Genomic DNA, 18,039 nt, shown 5'->3' with positions numbered 1-18,039 from the left:
AGAAGTCATTTATTACAGAGAATGCTGCTTCAATTTTGCATAGTTTTGGTCTCATTATTTAATGGAGAGGGAGCATATTGGCATTGCAGGCAGTTCAGAGAAAGTTCACTAGGTTGATTCATGGGATGAAGGAGTTTGTCTTACAAGGAAAGGTTGAGCAGACATCCACATGGTATTTTGTGGGATGAGACAACAAATAAAGGTTTCCCCTCATGGGAGAATCTGTAACAAGGGAATATAATTTCAGAATAATGCAATGGCCATTTATTATGGAAAGGAGGAGGAATTTAGTTTCTCAGCAAGGTTGTGAATCATTTGAATTCTCTAGCTCAGAAAGTTGTGGAGGTAGTATTCAAAATCAAGCTGAACACTTTTTAGATTAGAGCCGTGAAGGGCAAATGGCCTGAATGGTGGAGCTGGGACTGATTAAGACAACCATAGTCTGTCTTAATCAATGATAGAGAAGGCTTTCTTAAGATTCTTATTTTCAAAAATAACGCAAATCTTTAAAGCATGGGAATAATACCGATAATTTTAAATCTGATTTAAGAAATTACACATGCAAGGGCTTCTGGGGTCATTTAATATAAAATTGAGGAGGGTGTGGAATAAATTATTTCTGGTATTAAGGTTACCCATATTGCAATGAAAACAACAGTTCTGCTTCAGCACATGGTATTCATTCACAGGTTCTTCAATAATTACCACCAAATTTTGCCAGAGGTTGGAAGAATAAATTATTGTCACATATACCAGTATACAATAAACGTCCCTTTCCCTGCGATCCAGGCAATCCTCACCCATGGAGGTGCTGGGGCAATAATAAACAAATAGACAGAGAAATAAATTTGAACAGTGCAGGGAGCAACATAGCAATGTGTGGAGGCTATGAATTAAAAGGAAAAAAAAGTGCAGGAGATAGGGAAAAGTATGGTTATAAAATAAAGTTACAAAAACAAACATATTTCAATTAGAAAGTAATTTTCCTCAGCTATTTGTTACATTGCTTGATCTTAAAAAGGCCTACTTTAAGTTTCAAGACAAAAACATGTTCTTCATGCAACCGAGCTGTCGGGACATACTGGATTTTCTCTCAGAGAAACTTGACCTTCAAGTTTTTGAGTTATCTGATACAATTTTTTCTCGCAAATAAAATGATTATTTAACTTGAGACAAAGAAAGAGGTTTCCTTAGAAATTTGTTGGATTGCTGATACATCAAAATGGGAGCATTTATAAACATTTTCCAGCGATATAAACCTGCTAATGTCAGCATAAAGACTTGTTTTTGAAGTTATCATTTTGATGCAAATCATTTAGAAAAATATAAGGAAGGATCGGGTTTACCTTCTTTATGCATACTGATGTGTTGCAGCTCATTAGTTTAGTACAATAAATTTACTTGCAACTGAAGAATAAAATAAAATCAAAACAATTTTTTCCAGATGTTGACTAGTATGACAATGTTTGAAAAAAAAATTGTGTATCATTCGATTGAAGATAAATTCACAGTTTTACTCGTCCCTAATTGACTCGTGATGTGCATGGTTTCATAACTCCAAAGGAAATGGGCCAATGACAATTTATCTCATGCAAAATATTTCAGGAACCATTGGGTCAAGAGCAATGGTTCTCAACCTTCCCTTCCCACTCATATACCACCTTAAGCAATCCCTTACTAATCACACAACATCGATGGCATAGGGATTACCTAAAGTGGCATGTGAGGAGAAAGAAAAAAGGTTGAGAACCAGTGAATTATACCATCATGTTACTGATGAACAAGATATTGGTGAGACTGCATTTGTAGAATTGTGTGCAGATATGACTGCTTAGTTAGAAGAAGGATGTCATTATGCTGCAAAGGGTGCAAAACAGAATCACAAGGAAGGCACCCTGAGTAGAAGACTTGAGTAACTTGTTTGTTTTCTTGGAGCAAAGGAATCTGAAGGGGCACCGTAGAAAACTATGTAAAATTACAAAGAGCAAAGAAAAAGGTCCAAATCTTTTTCCCCAGAGTAGGGAAGTCCAAAGCCAGAGGGTATAGGCGAAGGTAAAGAAGGGAAAAGTTTCAAAGGGATTTGGGTGGCAATATTTTTTCCCCACACAGCTGTCAGTGGATTTAGTAGAGGCAGGCTAAAATTACAATGTTTGAAAGATATTAAGTCAAATCAAGTCAAGTTTATTGTCATCGGATTTCCCAAGTTCAACCAGACAAACCAGCATTCTCTGGTCCTCGGTGCAAAACCTGCAGACACACAACCAGACATAACACACATGCATACAGACAAACAAGTATTCAAACATTAAAATAAATCAATTTTGTTTCATCAATTTGAGAGTGTCGGATGGTCAGTTCCTTTGGTCATTCAGCAATCTCACTGCTCGTGGAAAGCAGCTGCTTCTCAGCCTGGTGGTGCTGGCTCTTTCCTGATGGGAGCAGCTGAAAGATGCTGTGGAAGGGGTCCTCAATGATGTGGCATGCCCTCTTCAGACAATGATCCTGGAAGATCACGTCAGTGGGAGGTTGGGAGAAGGGGAGATTCCAGTGATCTGCTCTGCCGCTTTTATGGTCCTGTGAGTTGACCTGTAATCCATTTCTCTGCAGTAACCGTAGCACACTCTGATCCAGCTGGCCACGATAGAGCTCTTGTAGGAGCGGACTTAATGGTGGCCGGGAGCCGTGCCTGATTCAGTCTTCTCAGGATGTGCAGCCTGCTGTTGCTACTTCTTGACAATTGAGGAGATGTTGGGTGTCTACGATAGGTCGCTAGATAAGCGAACAAGAAACTTGGTTCTCCTTACTCCACTACAGAGTTGCTGATGTGTTGTCGAGGACAGTTGCTCCTGGCCCTCCTGAAGTCTATATCACCTCCTTCTCACCGTGTTGAGGCTCACGCACCATATCACAAGGTTTTCCACTCCTTCCCTGTTGTGTGACTCATAGTTGTGGCTGATGAGGCCAACTGCTGTTGTGTCATTCTTAAACATGATGGCACTCTTAGAGCTGAACCTGGCGATGCAGTTGTGGGTTAGTCACATAAACAGGACCGACTTGCACACAACCCAGAGGCTCAGAATGACAGTGCTTGACAACCGGCTACCTCCCTGGACAGGCTGTGGTGTTTCCGTTAGGAAGTCCAGAATCCTGTGACAGAGAGGGTGTTGAGTCCCAGCGAGGACAACTTCTCTACCAAACTCTGGGGAAATGATTGTATTAAATGTGAATAGGAAAGATTTAAAGTGATGTTGGCCAAACACAGAAAAATGGGATGAGCTCAGACAGGCAGACCTAACAAGAATGAGTTGAGCTGCAAAACTCTATGACTCTATTAACTTTTACCTAATGTTCAATTGCAAACTTTGACCATAAAGGTTCATGAAGAGACCCTGGATAAAAATAACTATTTTCCATATGTTGAAGTGCCACCTCTCATTGAATGATGATGAAATTCATTATCACCTTCCACCCACCAGCACAGCGTTTGGTAGACTAAAGATATGTACAAAGATCAAGACCTCAAACGTGGCTAGCGAAGCAGTTAGGATAGCGCTTTTACGGCACCCGCAACCCAGATTTGAATGCGATGTCATAAGGAGTTTTTAGGTTCTTACAGGGTGCATGGGTTTTCCCTGGATGCTCCGATTTCCTTCAACCCTCCAAAATGCACGGAGCTGTAGGTTAATTTGGGTGCAATTGGGCAGCACAGGTGTAAATGGCCAGAATCGGCTTCTACTGTGATGCAAATAAATACAAAAAAAGCTTGCCAGAAATCTTACTATATGGGAGGAGTGATCCCTACCTTCCAATAAGCTTCTCAGACATTATCAGCCACGTCAAAATACTCGATAAACACTACAACAGTTTCTGAAAAATCTTCCATATCCACTGGAAGGTGAAGCCAACCAATCAGTGTCAGTGCCTTCTCCCACGCCAACATTTCCTCCTCGCTTGCAGCTCTCAAGCAGTCCAAAAAACCTAAGAAATCACAATCCAGTGGAAAAATGCACCATGGATGGAAGATTCAGTGCCTGCAGTGAGGAAGGTAGCAAAGCAAGTCAAAATTTTCAATCCTTTATGCTACTCTGACATGATACCAATATTCAAACTTTTCATAATTTGGAAATGTGGAAAAAGAGAGGGCACAAAAAAGTGTCGAAAAATATACATCAAACGATGCATGAAACAAACAGAAAAATGGACCAAAGGAGAAGCTGCATTTTGAATCATGCAAAGGATAAGGCCCGTACACGATAAGAGGACACTGGAGGAAAAGAGGGAAAACTGAAAATGGGCACGAGCAAGGCACAAGTATCACCTACCTATTTCTGATCAAACCATGTGTTTTCACTTGAGCGTGTGCTCAATCTGCAATGACATTCAGGCTCAAGTGAGCTATTGAAAGATGAAGAATGTTGATCTGATTTTGCAATTATGTGTTGAATAAAGTAAAAATAAAGAGTTGCTTTGCTTTTTTATTTTGAGATCTGCAAGAGTTTCTTGTGAAATAGAGCAGCATCGGCAGGGCCCAAATGTACTCTCAGCCAGTAGCAGATGAAAGCAAATGAAAGCAGATTATAACATGCAGCAGAATCTGGAAATATGAGACTTCTAGTGTTTTAATTCAATTGGGTAGCTAGATATTTTGAATAATCCTGATGCAGCAGTCATTCATGACTTTGGTGTTTCAGTGAAATAAAAGCAGTGAAGCAACATTCTTATGAAAATTTAACAAACCAGATTAGAGCATTGTACGGTGAGATATTCTTGATTCCTTTATTGTTATGTCATAATGAAAAACAGATAATGTTACACAAAATTTCTTTCTACCTTCCATGACAAACAAAGAGTTGCCATTTGTGTCGCCTGGCACCCCTTACAGTATGAGAGAAAGAGAAGCAAAAGAGTTCCTGAGTGTCCGTGAATATGCCTCCAATATTCCTACAGCAACTGTTGCTGCATAGAGCTCTTGATCGAAACCTCTGACGTGATCAGAAAGCCTTCAGAGCCCCAGGCCCTTCAGGAGTCCCTCTTGATTTATTTAGAGAATACTGCTTAGTAATGGAGGGGTGAATCACTGATAGAAAATGTCAAATTACCAGGTTATATCCATGCTCAGAAATGCAAAACATTGCTATTGCTCCATTAATATACTACAATGTATTGCGTGCTCCCACATTTCAGTTCATTTTATTGTGTGGGACTGTCACTTTTAAGAGAACAGATTTACCAAATCCTACAGGCTTTGGAGTGTCTGAGAACTGACTGAAGGTTGAAGACACTATGTTCCTAAATTGGATACATCTTGAAGAGGGGAGGGGAGGGGGGGAAACAGGTGCAAAGACCATGTGACCTACAAATGTAAGATTGAGTACACAGATTTACTCAGGAGCCATTTTAAGGAGATTGCACAGGAGCAAACAGCTCTTGAAAGAAATACTGTGTGGATTAGCCTCGTGTGTGTTTATGGACAATCTGTCTGATTTCCTCCTGTTTGTTATAGAGGAATGAGAATACCTCTCTTTGACCACTCTTTCTTTGGCTGACCCACGGAAAGGGTTCTACTTGCAGAAGAAATACTGCACTTGGATAGTGACCAGAGTGAGGGTCACTTGAGTTCAGTTGACCCATGAAAAGGGTTCTGGAAGCTTTGTGAACATCATTCGCTTCATGTTCCATATGCCAAAGAAGAGGGGAGTTTTGGTTGGCATTCGTCTAAAAAAGGACATTTCGCTGGAAGCACCTCAACAAGGGTTTCATGAGTTAATCAACATACCGTCAACCCTTCTACCCACTTCATGAACTGTTAATTTCATCTAAAGCCTGCGTGTTGCATCAATTTCTAGTCTATGATTCATTGCTGAATTTCTGAAACTGAACTTTGAACTGCCTTTTGAGAATTGTGCCTTGAGCTGTAGCGACTTGGGGTATTCCACACACACCAGCATATTCGCACATAGTTGGGGGTTAAGTTAGATAAGTGTAGGTAAATTTTGGTAATTTATAATTAAAAATATTATTTTAAATATAACACCATCTGGGCTCATTTCTATTGCTGTTGTCTGATATATAACAATGATTGCCAGTTGTTTTGTCATCATGACCCATCATGACTTGTCATATGGTAAAACACAGGATTCTGTTGACACCGTGATTAAGTGAAAAACCACGCAAATGCTGGAGAAACTCAGCAGGTCAAAGAGTGCCTTTATATGTAGCAACGGTAAAGGTGCCTCACCAATGTTTTGGGCTTGAGCTTGATAACTAGCATGCAATTACTAAGAGAAGGGAGACTATTGTAGAGATTTACCAAAATTATTTTCTGCCTTAATATCTTGTGTAATTTAAATAACTTGCTTTACTGTCGGGGTAGATATTAGAGAATAGAGATTACAAAGTCATGAATGACTGCTGCATCAGGATTATTCAAAATATCTAGCCACCCACTTGAATTAAAACACTAGAAGTCTCATATTTCCAGATTCTGCTGCATGTTATAATCTGCTTTCATTTGCCTTCATCTTCTACTGGCTGAAAGTACATTTGGGCCCTGCTGATGCTGATCTGTTTCACAAGAAACTCCTGCAGATCTCAAAATAAAAAAGCAAAGCAACTCTTTATTTTTACTTTATTCAACACATAATTGCAAAATCAGATCAAAATTCTTCATCTTTCAAAAGCTCACTTGAGCCTAAATGGCACTGCAGATTGAGCACACGCTCAAGTGAAAACACATGGTTTGATCAGAAAGAGTTAAAAAAATTCATAAAATGTTAAGCTGTCTGCCGCTCCAACTTAAAAGCTTTGAGAGGTCAGAACAAGGAGATTTACTGCTAAATGGTCTCCTGTTCTCTTTGTGAGCCATCTCTGCTCACTTCCTACACAGGTTGGGGATGTAACTATGGGTTTGCTGGTCTTAAACTTTCAAGTTTTGCCCTCTTTCTGAGGCAAGAGTCTTCATCCTTTCATTCGGAGCTCCGTGGACCTTTCCTACTTGGAGAGGCTTAACATTTCAATCCACAGTAGACTTCGGTGAATAATCTCTGTGAAGTTGAGAAAAAAAGTGCTGCATTGCAATTGGCAGAAAGTTTTACAATAAACTGTGCACTTAAAGAAGAACTGAAAATGCTATTGTTTAAAAGCAGCGGTAGCCAGATACTGGGAAAGAGGATTAGGATCTTTTCTCTTTGCCCGACATGGACAATGGGCTGAAAGGTATAATTTTATGCTTCCACTGCCTGAAAAAATAATTTAAAAACTTTTATCCAAATGTACAAGTTCCTATACACTTTCGATAATAATACTAATCTTCCTGAAAATCTATTTCACTGCAAATGTAACCTCTGTACAATTTTAAATACATTTATGAACAGAGTTAAATGATTCATTGTCAAATAAACAGTAACTTGCCCCCTCACTTTCTTTTTCAACCACTGTGCAAGGATTTAAAAATACTTGAACATTGACAACAATGAAGTCCATAGATAGACTAGATACAAGTAGACTCTTCCCTCTGAGAGCAGGGGAGATTGAAAGAAGAGGACACAAGTTGAGGGTAAGGGGGCAAAATTTTAGGAGAAACATTAGAGGATATTTCTTCACTCACAGAGTGGTGGCTGAATGGAATAATCTTTCAGAGGAAATAGTTGAGGCAGGGTCAATTCTTTCATTTAAGAGGAGGCTGGATATATACATGGATAAGAGGGGGTTGGAGGGTTATGGGCAGAGAATAGGCGGGGGGATCTAGTGGAGTTGTTTGAATGAACTGGGGTGGACTTGAAGGGCCGAGATGGCCTGTTTCCTTGCAATAAACTGTTATATGTTATAAATGAGGAAGCAAATGAAAAGGTCAGAAAATACCTGCAGCACATCATATCAGACACAAAGAACAAAATTTGTACAAACTGGACATGGATCAACATACTTAGGTTAAAATTGAACTTTTTTGGAACTTACAGCTAAATGTATTTAGGTGGCTGGATTGGATACAAGGAATACTTAGAAGTGCTCATTCCGAAAGTCGTACAACCATCTGTAAAACACGAGGGCTTGTGTGACAAAGTCAATAAATTTCTGCTGAATAAATAAAACCCAACCACAACATCTCCAAATTATTGTAAAAAATGGTTCCAAACTGCACCAGCTGACATTAAGGATGGTAGTCACTTCAGTGAGGCCACAGTTGATTTCATTCGTTAGTGTTCCAAATTCGTTCTTTATTCCCTAATGAGACAACAGAGCCGAGTGGTGAACCTCCAGCCCGACAAACTTTTATGCAGACAAACTGACAGAAGTGGTAAAACATCGTGGGGAAAAATTATATGGTTACGCTTGTAAGAAGGTGAATCACCAAAGACAGGAAATGAAAGAAGAAAGACTTGCATTTATAAATTGAACTTCAACAACCATGGTTGTTGAAGTAAGTAAGTACTCATTAAGTACTTTTGAACATAGGAACATAGGAAGTAGGAACAGGAGTAGGCCTAAAATGGCCCATCGAGCCTGCTCCGCCATTCAATACGATCATGGCTGAAGCATAATAACTGTTGGGATGTTGGAAGGAAGGCAGCCTATTTACACAATGTAAGCTCCCGTAATTAGCAATATGATCACAATCAGATTTTTTTTTTTTTTTAAATAATGCGAGTGAGGGAGAGCTGGTCAGCAAATAGAATAATCCCACTGTAAATCGATGTAGACATTGCTGGCAAAGTCAGCATTTAATGCCTTCATTAAATTGCCCTCAAGATGGTGGTGGTGAGCTGCTGCCTTGGAAGATTGCTTTGTGGCAAAAGTGTATCCAGAAATGTTGTCAGGTTGTGATTTACAGGTTTTTGACGAAGTGACAATAAATATCAGCCAGGTTGTGCAACTTGAAGAGGGCGTTGGTGGTGGGGTTCCCAAGCATCGAGCTCCCATAACTGTTTGAATTTGGGCATTATGGCCTGGGGAAAGCATAATCACACTATTACACGCTGAGCTTTGGTGACGCCAGATTTCCTACCATGAAGAGCATCAACAATCTCAAGGTTTCCATATCACCACTACTAATATCAATTTTAATTAAATTTAAGGCTTAACTGATGATGATAAAAGAGGATTCTATGTTGGTAAAGCCATTAAATATTAATGGAAAGTGATTAGGCCTGTACTGGAGACGGTTAATGCCTGACATGTGTTGAACATTACTTATCATTATCAACTCGTACACTAACATTATTTAGGGTTTGAAGATAATGGTAGCTTCGTTGAGATTATGAATGAAAATTAATTGTGCAGTGAATATCCTGATCTTATGATGCAAGGTCACTGATGACAATCTGAAGAACCGCTGTTGCGATACCTTGGACCTGAGAACACAAGATTCCTTTATGTGCAATATAATCCCAACCTACATTATTCTCACTGACAGGAGAAGGGGCAAAGGTGGGCCACTGGCACCTTGAAACCAGTTGCTCCAGGTAGATGGGCTCATTAACTACAGGTGGTAACTCACCAAGCAGAGGGAAAACTCCAATTTCAAACCTCTGCTGCCTCGTGGCTATACCCACTCACGGGAAAGACTCTGGGAGTAAACCCTGAGGAAAAATCCGGAGTCGGGAGTCCCAAAGGGTGGCTGACTGCTGTACTCAGCATCTCCTGCGCTGCTGTTGGCACCAAACTGTATTGACCTTCATCATTCCTTTGGACCTGCCATTTAGCATGGATGGGGGGGCCCAACTTCATGGGCAACAGGCAGATCTCCATATCAACTCCGCTCTGGTTTGCGCCCTGGAGAGGCCACTCCACAGTGACCACCTGTGGTGCAGTGCCCATGGTCGACCACAACCAACTGAGCCCAAAGGAGAAGAATCCCAACCAATGCAGAGATTTAACATTGCTTTGCATTAATTAGGATTCTATTGGGACCCTTATTTCACCTTTGGGGCCAAACGCTGACTTGGTATCAGGGACAGTGAACTTGACACCTGAAATTCAGCTTTTCCATCCATTTGTGAACCAAAATTGTGCTGAGAATTAAATGTGATCCTGACAGAATTAATTAGAATTTTGTGCTGTGGCCAACAGCACCTGGGATGGGAGGAAGGGGGGTGAATGGTAAAGTTGGAGATAAAATTATTCAGACAGATTTGTCTCAAATTTGTGGAGATTTTCCTCACTTTCAGTTAAATGGCAGTTTTATAATTGCATGGGACACAACCGTTGTTCTGGAGATTAATTCTTCAGTTCCAGTCAGAAGTCTGACATGGCTCAAATTTATGTCATGTGAAAAGTGAATCTTATTCACTGATTACTTTCTTTTGAGGGGCTGGGGCCTTCAGATTGAAGATAAATCAGCATTTTCTAATCAATGGTTCATCATGGGGATGTTCATGGAGGTATTTCCACCTCCCATTAGCTTTTTGAATGTCAACTATGACCAAATGTGGCAAAAGATTTGATCCAACCAGCAAAGATGTAGGAGCTCAGTTTGATTCCAGCTCCTTCCCAACGCTAAAAGCAAAAATGTCCGCAGCTGAGGTCCAACTGATACACAGCAGTTCATCGGCAAGCAAGTTTCTTCAGCATTTGTTATATTTACCAAATCTCCATCCTATCATGCAGTTTTCACTCTGCATTGCTTCGCATAATAAGGTTCTATTTCATGGAATAACGAATAGCTAATAATTCCACATTTTTAATCCAGAAATTCAGATTTGATCAACTGCAATAACGATATTCCAAAAACCTCTAACTGCCATGCATGTGGCTTGATGAATGATATGCACATTTTATAAAAAGAAACTGCTGTTTCTTTTCTGTAAGAATGTGGCGCACTGAGTTTATTTTTGTGTTGGCATCAGCTGCAGTCCACATCATGCTTTTCGTGCGTGGAAGTGTTTAAATGCAGAGAAACAATGGCAACGTTATTTTCGCGAGTTGAATCCAGGAAGAGTTTGCATTTAGTAGCTGCAAATGTTACATTTATGCACATTACAGTAAACATATGAAATTGGCAAAATATTTAATCATCCTGCAATGACTCCAGATCAAGGTAATCTATGTGATCCTGCTTGGTGAGACTCTGCCCATACAATTCTAATTTTATCTATTCAATTGCAGGCAGTATAAATCACAACTGGTCCTTATGATTCACTGACACTTCTGTTGATTCTTGGGTATTTTCCTCGACATAATCCCATTTCTCATCTCCTTACCACTGCTTGCCGCTACCATCCCAAAGAACAGAATAGTTTCAACATAAATAGTTGCATACAAGCCTAATGGAAACACACAGGAGAGAGCAAATGTCGGCATATGAGGCTAAACACAATCTGCTGGAGGAACTCCACAGGTCAGACATCAGGATGAAATACAAACCAAAACCTTTCATCAAGACAGTTAAATGAAAGAAGACAGTGTGGAAGGGGTGGGACAGGGGCCCCATGTGGGATTGGCGAGGGAGGTTGAGATGAAACAGAGGCAGAGGATTTGCAGATGCCAGGCAGAGGCAGGAAAACCCAAGGGACCGGGTGGAGGTTGAGTCATAGAGGGTGGAGTGGGTTATTAGAAGACCAAGGCTACCAGCACTGGAATCTGGTAAGAGGAGAATATGCCAATGATACTAATAAAGGCAGGTCAGATGGAACCGAGGTGGGGAAGAGGAGAGCAGAAGAATCCAGTAAGGATATGGGGGTGGAGGGATTTGAAACCAGAGAGGGGGACGAGAATGGGTGGAAGGAGAAGAGATGAAGAGGTACAGAAGAGAGAGGAGATGTTACCTGAAATTAGAAAATTCTCTGTTCATATCAATGGGCAGAATATTGAGTCTTTGGTTCCACCTTCTTCCACCCCATCTCCCCAGTGAGGGCATTGCTGGCTGTTACCCAACAAACTGCCAACACAAGGCAAGTATAATCAGTCTCCATTCCCTCCCTAACAATCCATCCTTTCTGTGGCAAATCAGCAAGACTGAATGATAATAATGTAAAATGAGTGTTATGGAAGATCATGCAGCAAGCTTTAAACCACATCCTTGCATCAAGAAAATAGCTTATTTCCATCGACAAAGCATTGCCCAATTCTAGCTCTGTTCCAGTAATATCCATTGCTCCCAATTTGCTCTCATCTAGACCCAATATTATGCTTCAATATTGCAAAGCACTCCTGGCTGCTTGAATTCAAGACTCGACTGTCAAGGTCCAGATCACCAAGCATTCATATTCAGTGACCTACCTTGCTGTTAATTAAACAAATCTTTAATTTTATTGGTCTCTTTTTTTGTTTTCCCTCATTCCTTCCCATTTCCAGCCAACTACCCTCAGTCATAATTATAATCCTCAGATTCTGGTTAATCAGTATTCCAGGTTTTAATGCCTCCAACATAGACAGGCGTGCCTTCCACAATCAAAAATTCTTTCCTTGAATGTCCTCAAATATCTTTATCATTTCCAGTTCTTCTAAAGCTGCTTAAATCATGCTCTCATCATGACCAAGTTTTTAGAATCTCTCCTTATGTTTTCATTTGCTTTGCATCACATTTTGTTTGAATATCTTACTCAGGATACTTTACTGCAATAAAGACACCACACAAATATACTATAAGTGGTTGAAGTTGCTCATGCCTAACACATGGATATTCATCAAGAACATTAATTGGAGAAACCAAAGCAATAATGAAGTCTCGAGAACTACGTTAATGCCTCCGGGAATGGCCCAACATTGTTCGCTGGCTGAATTCTAAGCCTCTCCTCATTGGCCAGCAAAATAAATCTGTATATGCTAGCAAGTAAAAACTTGTCCGCGTTCCTGACTTATTGGTTCCTCCATCAACACTGGTTATGCCCATATGAGTGTAAAGATCATCATCAGATCACACAGCACCATTCAACAAGCCATAAACTTCACATTCCTCTCTATCCGCCACAACTTTTCAAACTCTTGTATAGCAATAATTTATCTACCTTTAACACATTCAGACGTTGCTTCCACTGCATTTTGAGAGTTTCAAAGGCACAGTAATAGATTCTTCTGCACAAAGAAACATCTCCACACTGACTCTGTCAATAGTTTACAGCTTTCAGATCCATCTCATTGTGGAACCATCTCATGAGAACTACATGCAAGTTCAATATTTTTGTTTGTTACTTTCTCTTTAAAAAATTAAAAGACCTGACTAGACTGCTTCAGAACTTGAAGGAGACTGCTTGTAAAGTCCACTGAGTATGTTTAAACTATTAGACGTTTTCTCCAGCATTCATCTCTGGACATTCTCATTCCATGGATATATCAGAGATAGCACCATCAGTGGCACTTCATCACTGGAGATATTATGGAAATAGTCAGCTTCTCAAGGTGTCAACTGGGTAAATGGTAATGATGCAGCCACCTTACCTACAAAGCCTTCAGAAACACTACGTCCTACCAGAAAAATTATATTTTTCAAAGCAATCACTGAGATGCGTGATATTCTACAGGAAGACTGTTGATCATCCCCTCATGCCTTGATGGTCACTTGGACACAGTATCTATGAACAAATTATTACACCCACACCAATTTTAGTGAGGAATAGATGGTACCTTGGTGTTGTGTGTGGAGGAAACATAGCCTTCCTGCCTGTCTGCAATGTGTGTATTGCAGGTGATCCCGTTTCCTCCCTGTCTGAAACCTATTCAGAAGTCATATTACCTGTCAATCAAGGTTGGATTCTGGCCACATATTAGTGCACACCTTGCTGTTGGCTGATTTAAATCACCTAGGGTCATTATTGGCTAGAAGCACAGATTAGGCCTGTATATAACACCAACGCACAGCACATTCTTTCTCTCTGCCTTGTGGTCCAAGCCCCAGACAGTACTCCATGCCAGATCACTACTGTGGACATTGCTGGAAGTGTCATGGGTAGCTGTGCATTACACTGAAGCTGAGCTGTAGTATTACAATAGATCAATACTTTCAGAGAGTCACACCCCCATTGGTAAAGGAACTGGATGTGTGTAAGAATCCCTGTTTGTAGTGTGTGAGCGGATCGAGTAGGGGTTTACCATTGTCGGAGTCCAACCGCAGTTCGAGGTGAACGTAACATTGATCAAGTACTGTTTAACGTTCTCCCGTTTGTTTCCCATATGTCAATAACAATTACGAGTGATTTTAACACTTTTATCCAGACTCGTTATTTTGTGAACCACCGAACCTGACACTCTTCCCAACACAACACTTCGGCATTGCAATCTTATAACATTACTGACTTCACACAAAGGCAGTTTGCCAATAAACAAACCAGATTTCAGCCCCCCCCCCCCATCACCTGGAAAGCATTTTCACTTCAATGTGCAGTTGTGTTATCATTAAAATTATTTCCTCAAAGGTAAATGTACATTTCTTCTTTATCCCCAAAAAACTCTGCTGCCGAACATTTTCCAACCATATACTCAAGATGAGAATGTGTTACCTGCTTTATTGTTAGGGGTACACAGCCTGCGATAATCTGACACAAAAAAAAAATAGCAGCTGATGCCAGAGGAAGAGCAGGAGGAAAGTGCCAGAACCAGAGAATACCACTGCTCAGCATCCCCTTACTCACCCCCAGGCTGAGGGGGGGGGGGGGGGAAAGAAAGCTTTGTTGGCACAAAAGAACATGCTGATCGCCTGAGAGTCTGCAAAATTGGAGTTCCCAATGCAAGCCAAGACACTCCTTCCAAACTCCAACCATCGACACGCACCAATATTCTGCTGGAAGAGCTCTGATGATATAAAAATCTCACACATTCGGCTTTAACAGATCCATCTTTACTATTTATCACACTCTGATGAATCCCTACTCCAATTATTCAATTGATTAGATTGTTTTTCACAATGAATAACAGATATCCTTTACAATGGGTTATTTTTATGCCTGGGTGGAGTCAATATTGATTTATGAAAAGAAATTCAGATTTGAGAAATCTGCTCGAAGTTTATAATAACTATCAAAATACTAAAAGTGGAATGAAAGAGGCTACTACATGCAATTTCAAAAAGCCTTTGATAAATTGTTATAAAAGATGTATTAATCAAGTGTGGAACATATGATTTGGGAACAAATACTGATGAGTAGAAGGAAAAGCGCAGGGAAAATAAAACAGGTTTGGAAGCTTGTTATTGGGGCCCCAGCTGTTCATACTTCCACGAAACATCAACAAACCAACTAACGGGCAAAGATGCGGCGGTCAGAATCAAATGTGGAAACCTGTGAGATTATCGACTGGCAGCAAAATAGAAAGTTGGAATACTCTTTAAATGGTGGGAGATTTAAAGATGTAGTTGAAAGCGTCCTTGCACGAGTCACTGAAAATTGACTTTTAGAATAATCCACTACAAAGTCATCTGTTGGTGAAAACTTGGCAAACAGAGTTTAATGTGGGAAAGTGTGAGGTCATCCACTTTGGTCAAAAAGTTGTTAATTATCCAAAGGGAGTGAAGGTCAATCCATTTTCGTACATGAATCACAAAAAGCAAGAGGGCAGATCCATCAATCAGTTAAGGTGGTTAACATCATTTTGGTCTTTCTTGCAAAGAGATTCATGTTTAAGAATGGGGAGGGAGGGGTTCATTAGTTGTAGAGTGTGTGGCTGAGGCCATTCCAGACAGAGTTTAGTCACCTTTCTTTTTAAAAAAAAAGGGATAAGATATAGCAGCATTAGAAATAAACAAAAAGAAAATCCACCAGGCTAATTTTTGAAAAGTAAGCATTTCCTAACAAGAGTGGCTAGCAAGTTGGGTTTGAATTCTTTGGAGTTAAGAAGAATGAGGGGTGATTCAATTCAAATGAGGCTCGATAGGGTAGATGTGGAGAGGTTTTTGATAGTGGGAAGTTACAAATACAGGGGCAGAGTTACAAAATAGGAAGCCTGTCACTTAAAGAGGGGAGTGAATCCAAGGAATTCTCTACCTCAAGGGTATTGGACACTGGATCAATAGATATAGTTAAGGTGGAGCTAGATAAATATTTGTAAAATCAAGCAAATAGCAATTATGGGGAACTGGCACAGAAAGTTGAGGCCAGCATTTATCAGCTAGAGAGCCCTTCTTCTGCTGCTATTTTTTGTGTTCAATGCAAGGGGATGAATACAAGAGCAGAGATTTATTGCTTGAATTATTTTGGACCCTGCCAACTCTGCTCCTGGCTTGAACCAGTATACCCGCAATGAAGGACTGCGATTAAAAAAATAACCAAACTGATTCCCAGAATGGTGGGTTTGTCGAAGAAGAGGTTAAGAGAATACAGGCCTAGTCTGTTTAAGTTTAAAAGGATGAATGATGAATTCATTGAAATGTAACAACTCTGAAGTGAATGGCTGGATATCTAGAACCAAAATAAATGAGCGATTACAATGCTCTTCATAAGGTTTGGGACAAAGGCTTTTTTCCTTTTTATTTGCTCCTGTGCTCCAGTTTTAAATTTGTAGTTAAAAAAATTACATGTGATTAAAGTGCACATTCCAGATTTTATTCAAGGTTATTTGTATACATTTTGGTTTGACCATGTAGAAATTGCAGCACATTTAAAGGCACCATAATATTTGGGACACAGCAATAGTATGTATATTAAAGTAGTTATGTTTAGTACATTGTTGCCTATCCCTTACATGTAATGACTGCTTGAAGTCTGTGGTTCATAGACATTACCAGGTACTGACTATCTTCTCTAGTGATATTCTACCAGGTCTCTACTGCAGCCATCTTTGGCTCCTGAGTGTTTCAGGGCTTGTCCCTTAGGTTTTCCATGGTCAATGGAATTTAGATTGGGTGAGCGACTTGGCCATTCAAGATTTTTCCAGTTTTGTTGCTTTAGCAGTATATTTGATTTCACAGAACAAGTTTGGAGACATTTGTTCAAACTTTTGCAGATGTTTCTATACACCACAGAATTCATTTTGCTACTGCCATCAGCAGTTAGATCATCAATGAAGACAAGTGCTCCAGTACCTGTGGCAACTATACATGTCCAGGGCGCTCCCCACCACCATGTTTCACAGATGAGGTGGTATGCTTTGGATCATGGGCTGTTTCTTTACTCCTCCACACTTTACTCGCAATCACTCTGACACGGGTTAATCTTGATCTCATCTATCCACAAGACCTTTTGTTTTTCCAGAATTCGGCTGGCTCTTTTAAATACTTGTTTGCAAACTGTAATCTGGCTATCCTGTTTCTGTCATTTGCATCTTGCAGTGTAGGCGCTGTATTTCGGTTCATCAAGTGTTCTGCGGACAGTAGTCATTGATTGACACATCCACACCTGAAGAGTGTTTCTGATCTGTTGAACAGGAGTTTGGGTATATTTCTTCATTGTGATGAGAATCCTTTTGTCATCAGCAGTGGAGACCTAGCAGTCCCTTTGCGATGACTGAGCTCACCAGTATGCTCCTTCTTATTAATTATGCTCCAAAATCAAACCCCTGATTTTGGTAATCCTAAGGTTTGGTGATGTCTTTTACTGCTTTATTCTTGTTTTTCAGCCTCGCAATGGCTTCTTTGTTCCTTGTTCCTCATGCTGAAAAGTAGCAACTACACACCCCAAAGGTAATCAAAAGCTTAGAGGCAAGCCTAGCTCTCTTATACCTGCACCAATGACACAATTAATTATACCTGAGTACTCTCAAAACTTGTGAAGCCAAATGTCCCAAACATTAGGGTGTTCTGAAATGGGGAAATTTTGTATAAAAAGTGTTGTAATTTCTACATGGTCAAACCAAGATGTATACATATAACCTTTTTTTTTTGGAAAATTTTATTTTTCAATTTTTCCAAACAGTATCACATCTGAAAAAACAATTCTTTTTAATATATTTACACTTTCTTTTAGTATAATTCACTTCTCAGATGCAAACATCATGTCAACTTACTTAGTTTCCTTCCCTCCCCTCAAAACTTTGAACATTAAACAACTAAAGCAATTAAAGTGACAATACAAATAACCTTGAATAAAATCTAGAATTTGCACTTTAATCCCCTGTGAACTGTTTGATTACAAATTTAAAACTGTGGGGCACATGGGAAAATAAAGGAAAAATGTG

At 39.9% G+C, this 18,039-nt stretch overlaps 1 protein-coding gene and 1 long non-coding RNA gene across 8 annotated transcripts in view; one reads left to right on the top strand and one right to left on the bottom strand.

Moving 5' to 3' along the window:
• Positions 1–18,039, bottom strand: part of gan (gigaxonin) — a 75,017-nt gene that overhangs the window by 20,173 nt on the left and 36,805 nt on the right. The window contains exon 10 of one of the 6 annotated variants that reach the window (XM_069901340.1): positions 7,963–8,032. The exons of the other annotated variants lie outside the window; for them this stretch is intronic. Within the exon in view, the coding sequence (XP_069757441.1) occupies positions 7,999–8,032 (34 nt within the window). The 3' untranslated portion in view covers positions 7,963–7,998. Of the gene's footprint in view, positions 1–7,962; positions 8,033–18,039 lie in introns of those variants that run through there. 6 annotated transcript variants of the gene reach the window in all.
• LOC138744744 (uncharacterized) overlaps positions 1–18,039 on the top strand; it is a 35,842-nt gene that overhangs the window by 14,628 nt on the left and 3,175 nt on the right. The window lies entirely within an intron of this gene.

Source organism: Narcine bancroftii, chromosome 10 (genome assembly GCF_036971445.1).
Source record: "Narcine bancroftii isolate sNarBan1 chromosome 10, sNarBan1.hap1, whole genome shotgun sequence".
Taxonomy (NCBI): Eukaryota; Metazoa; Chordata; class Chondrichthyes; order Torpediniformes; family Narcinidae; genus Narcine; species Narcine bancroftii.
This window is presented reverse-complemented; position numbering and strand designations above follow the sequence as displayed.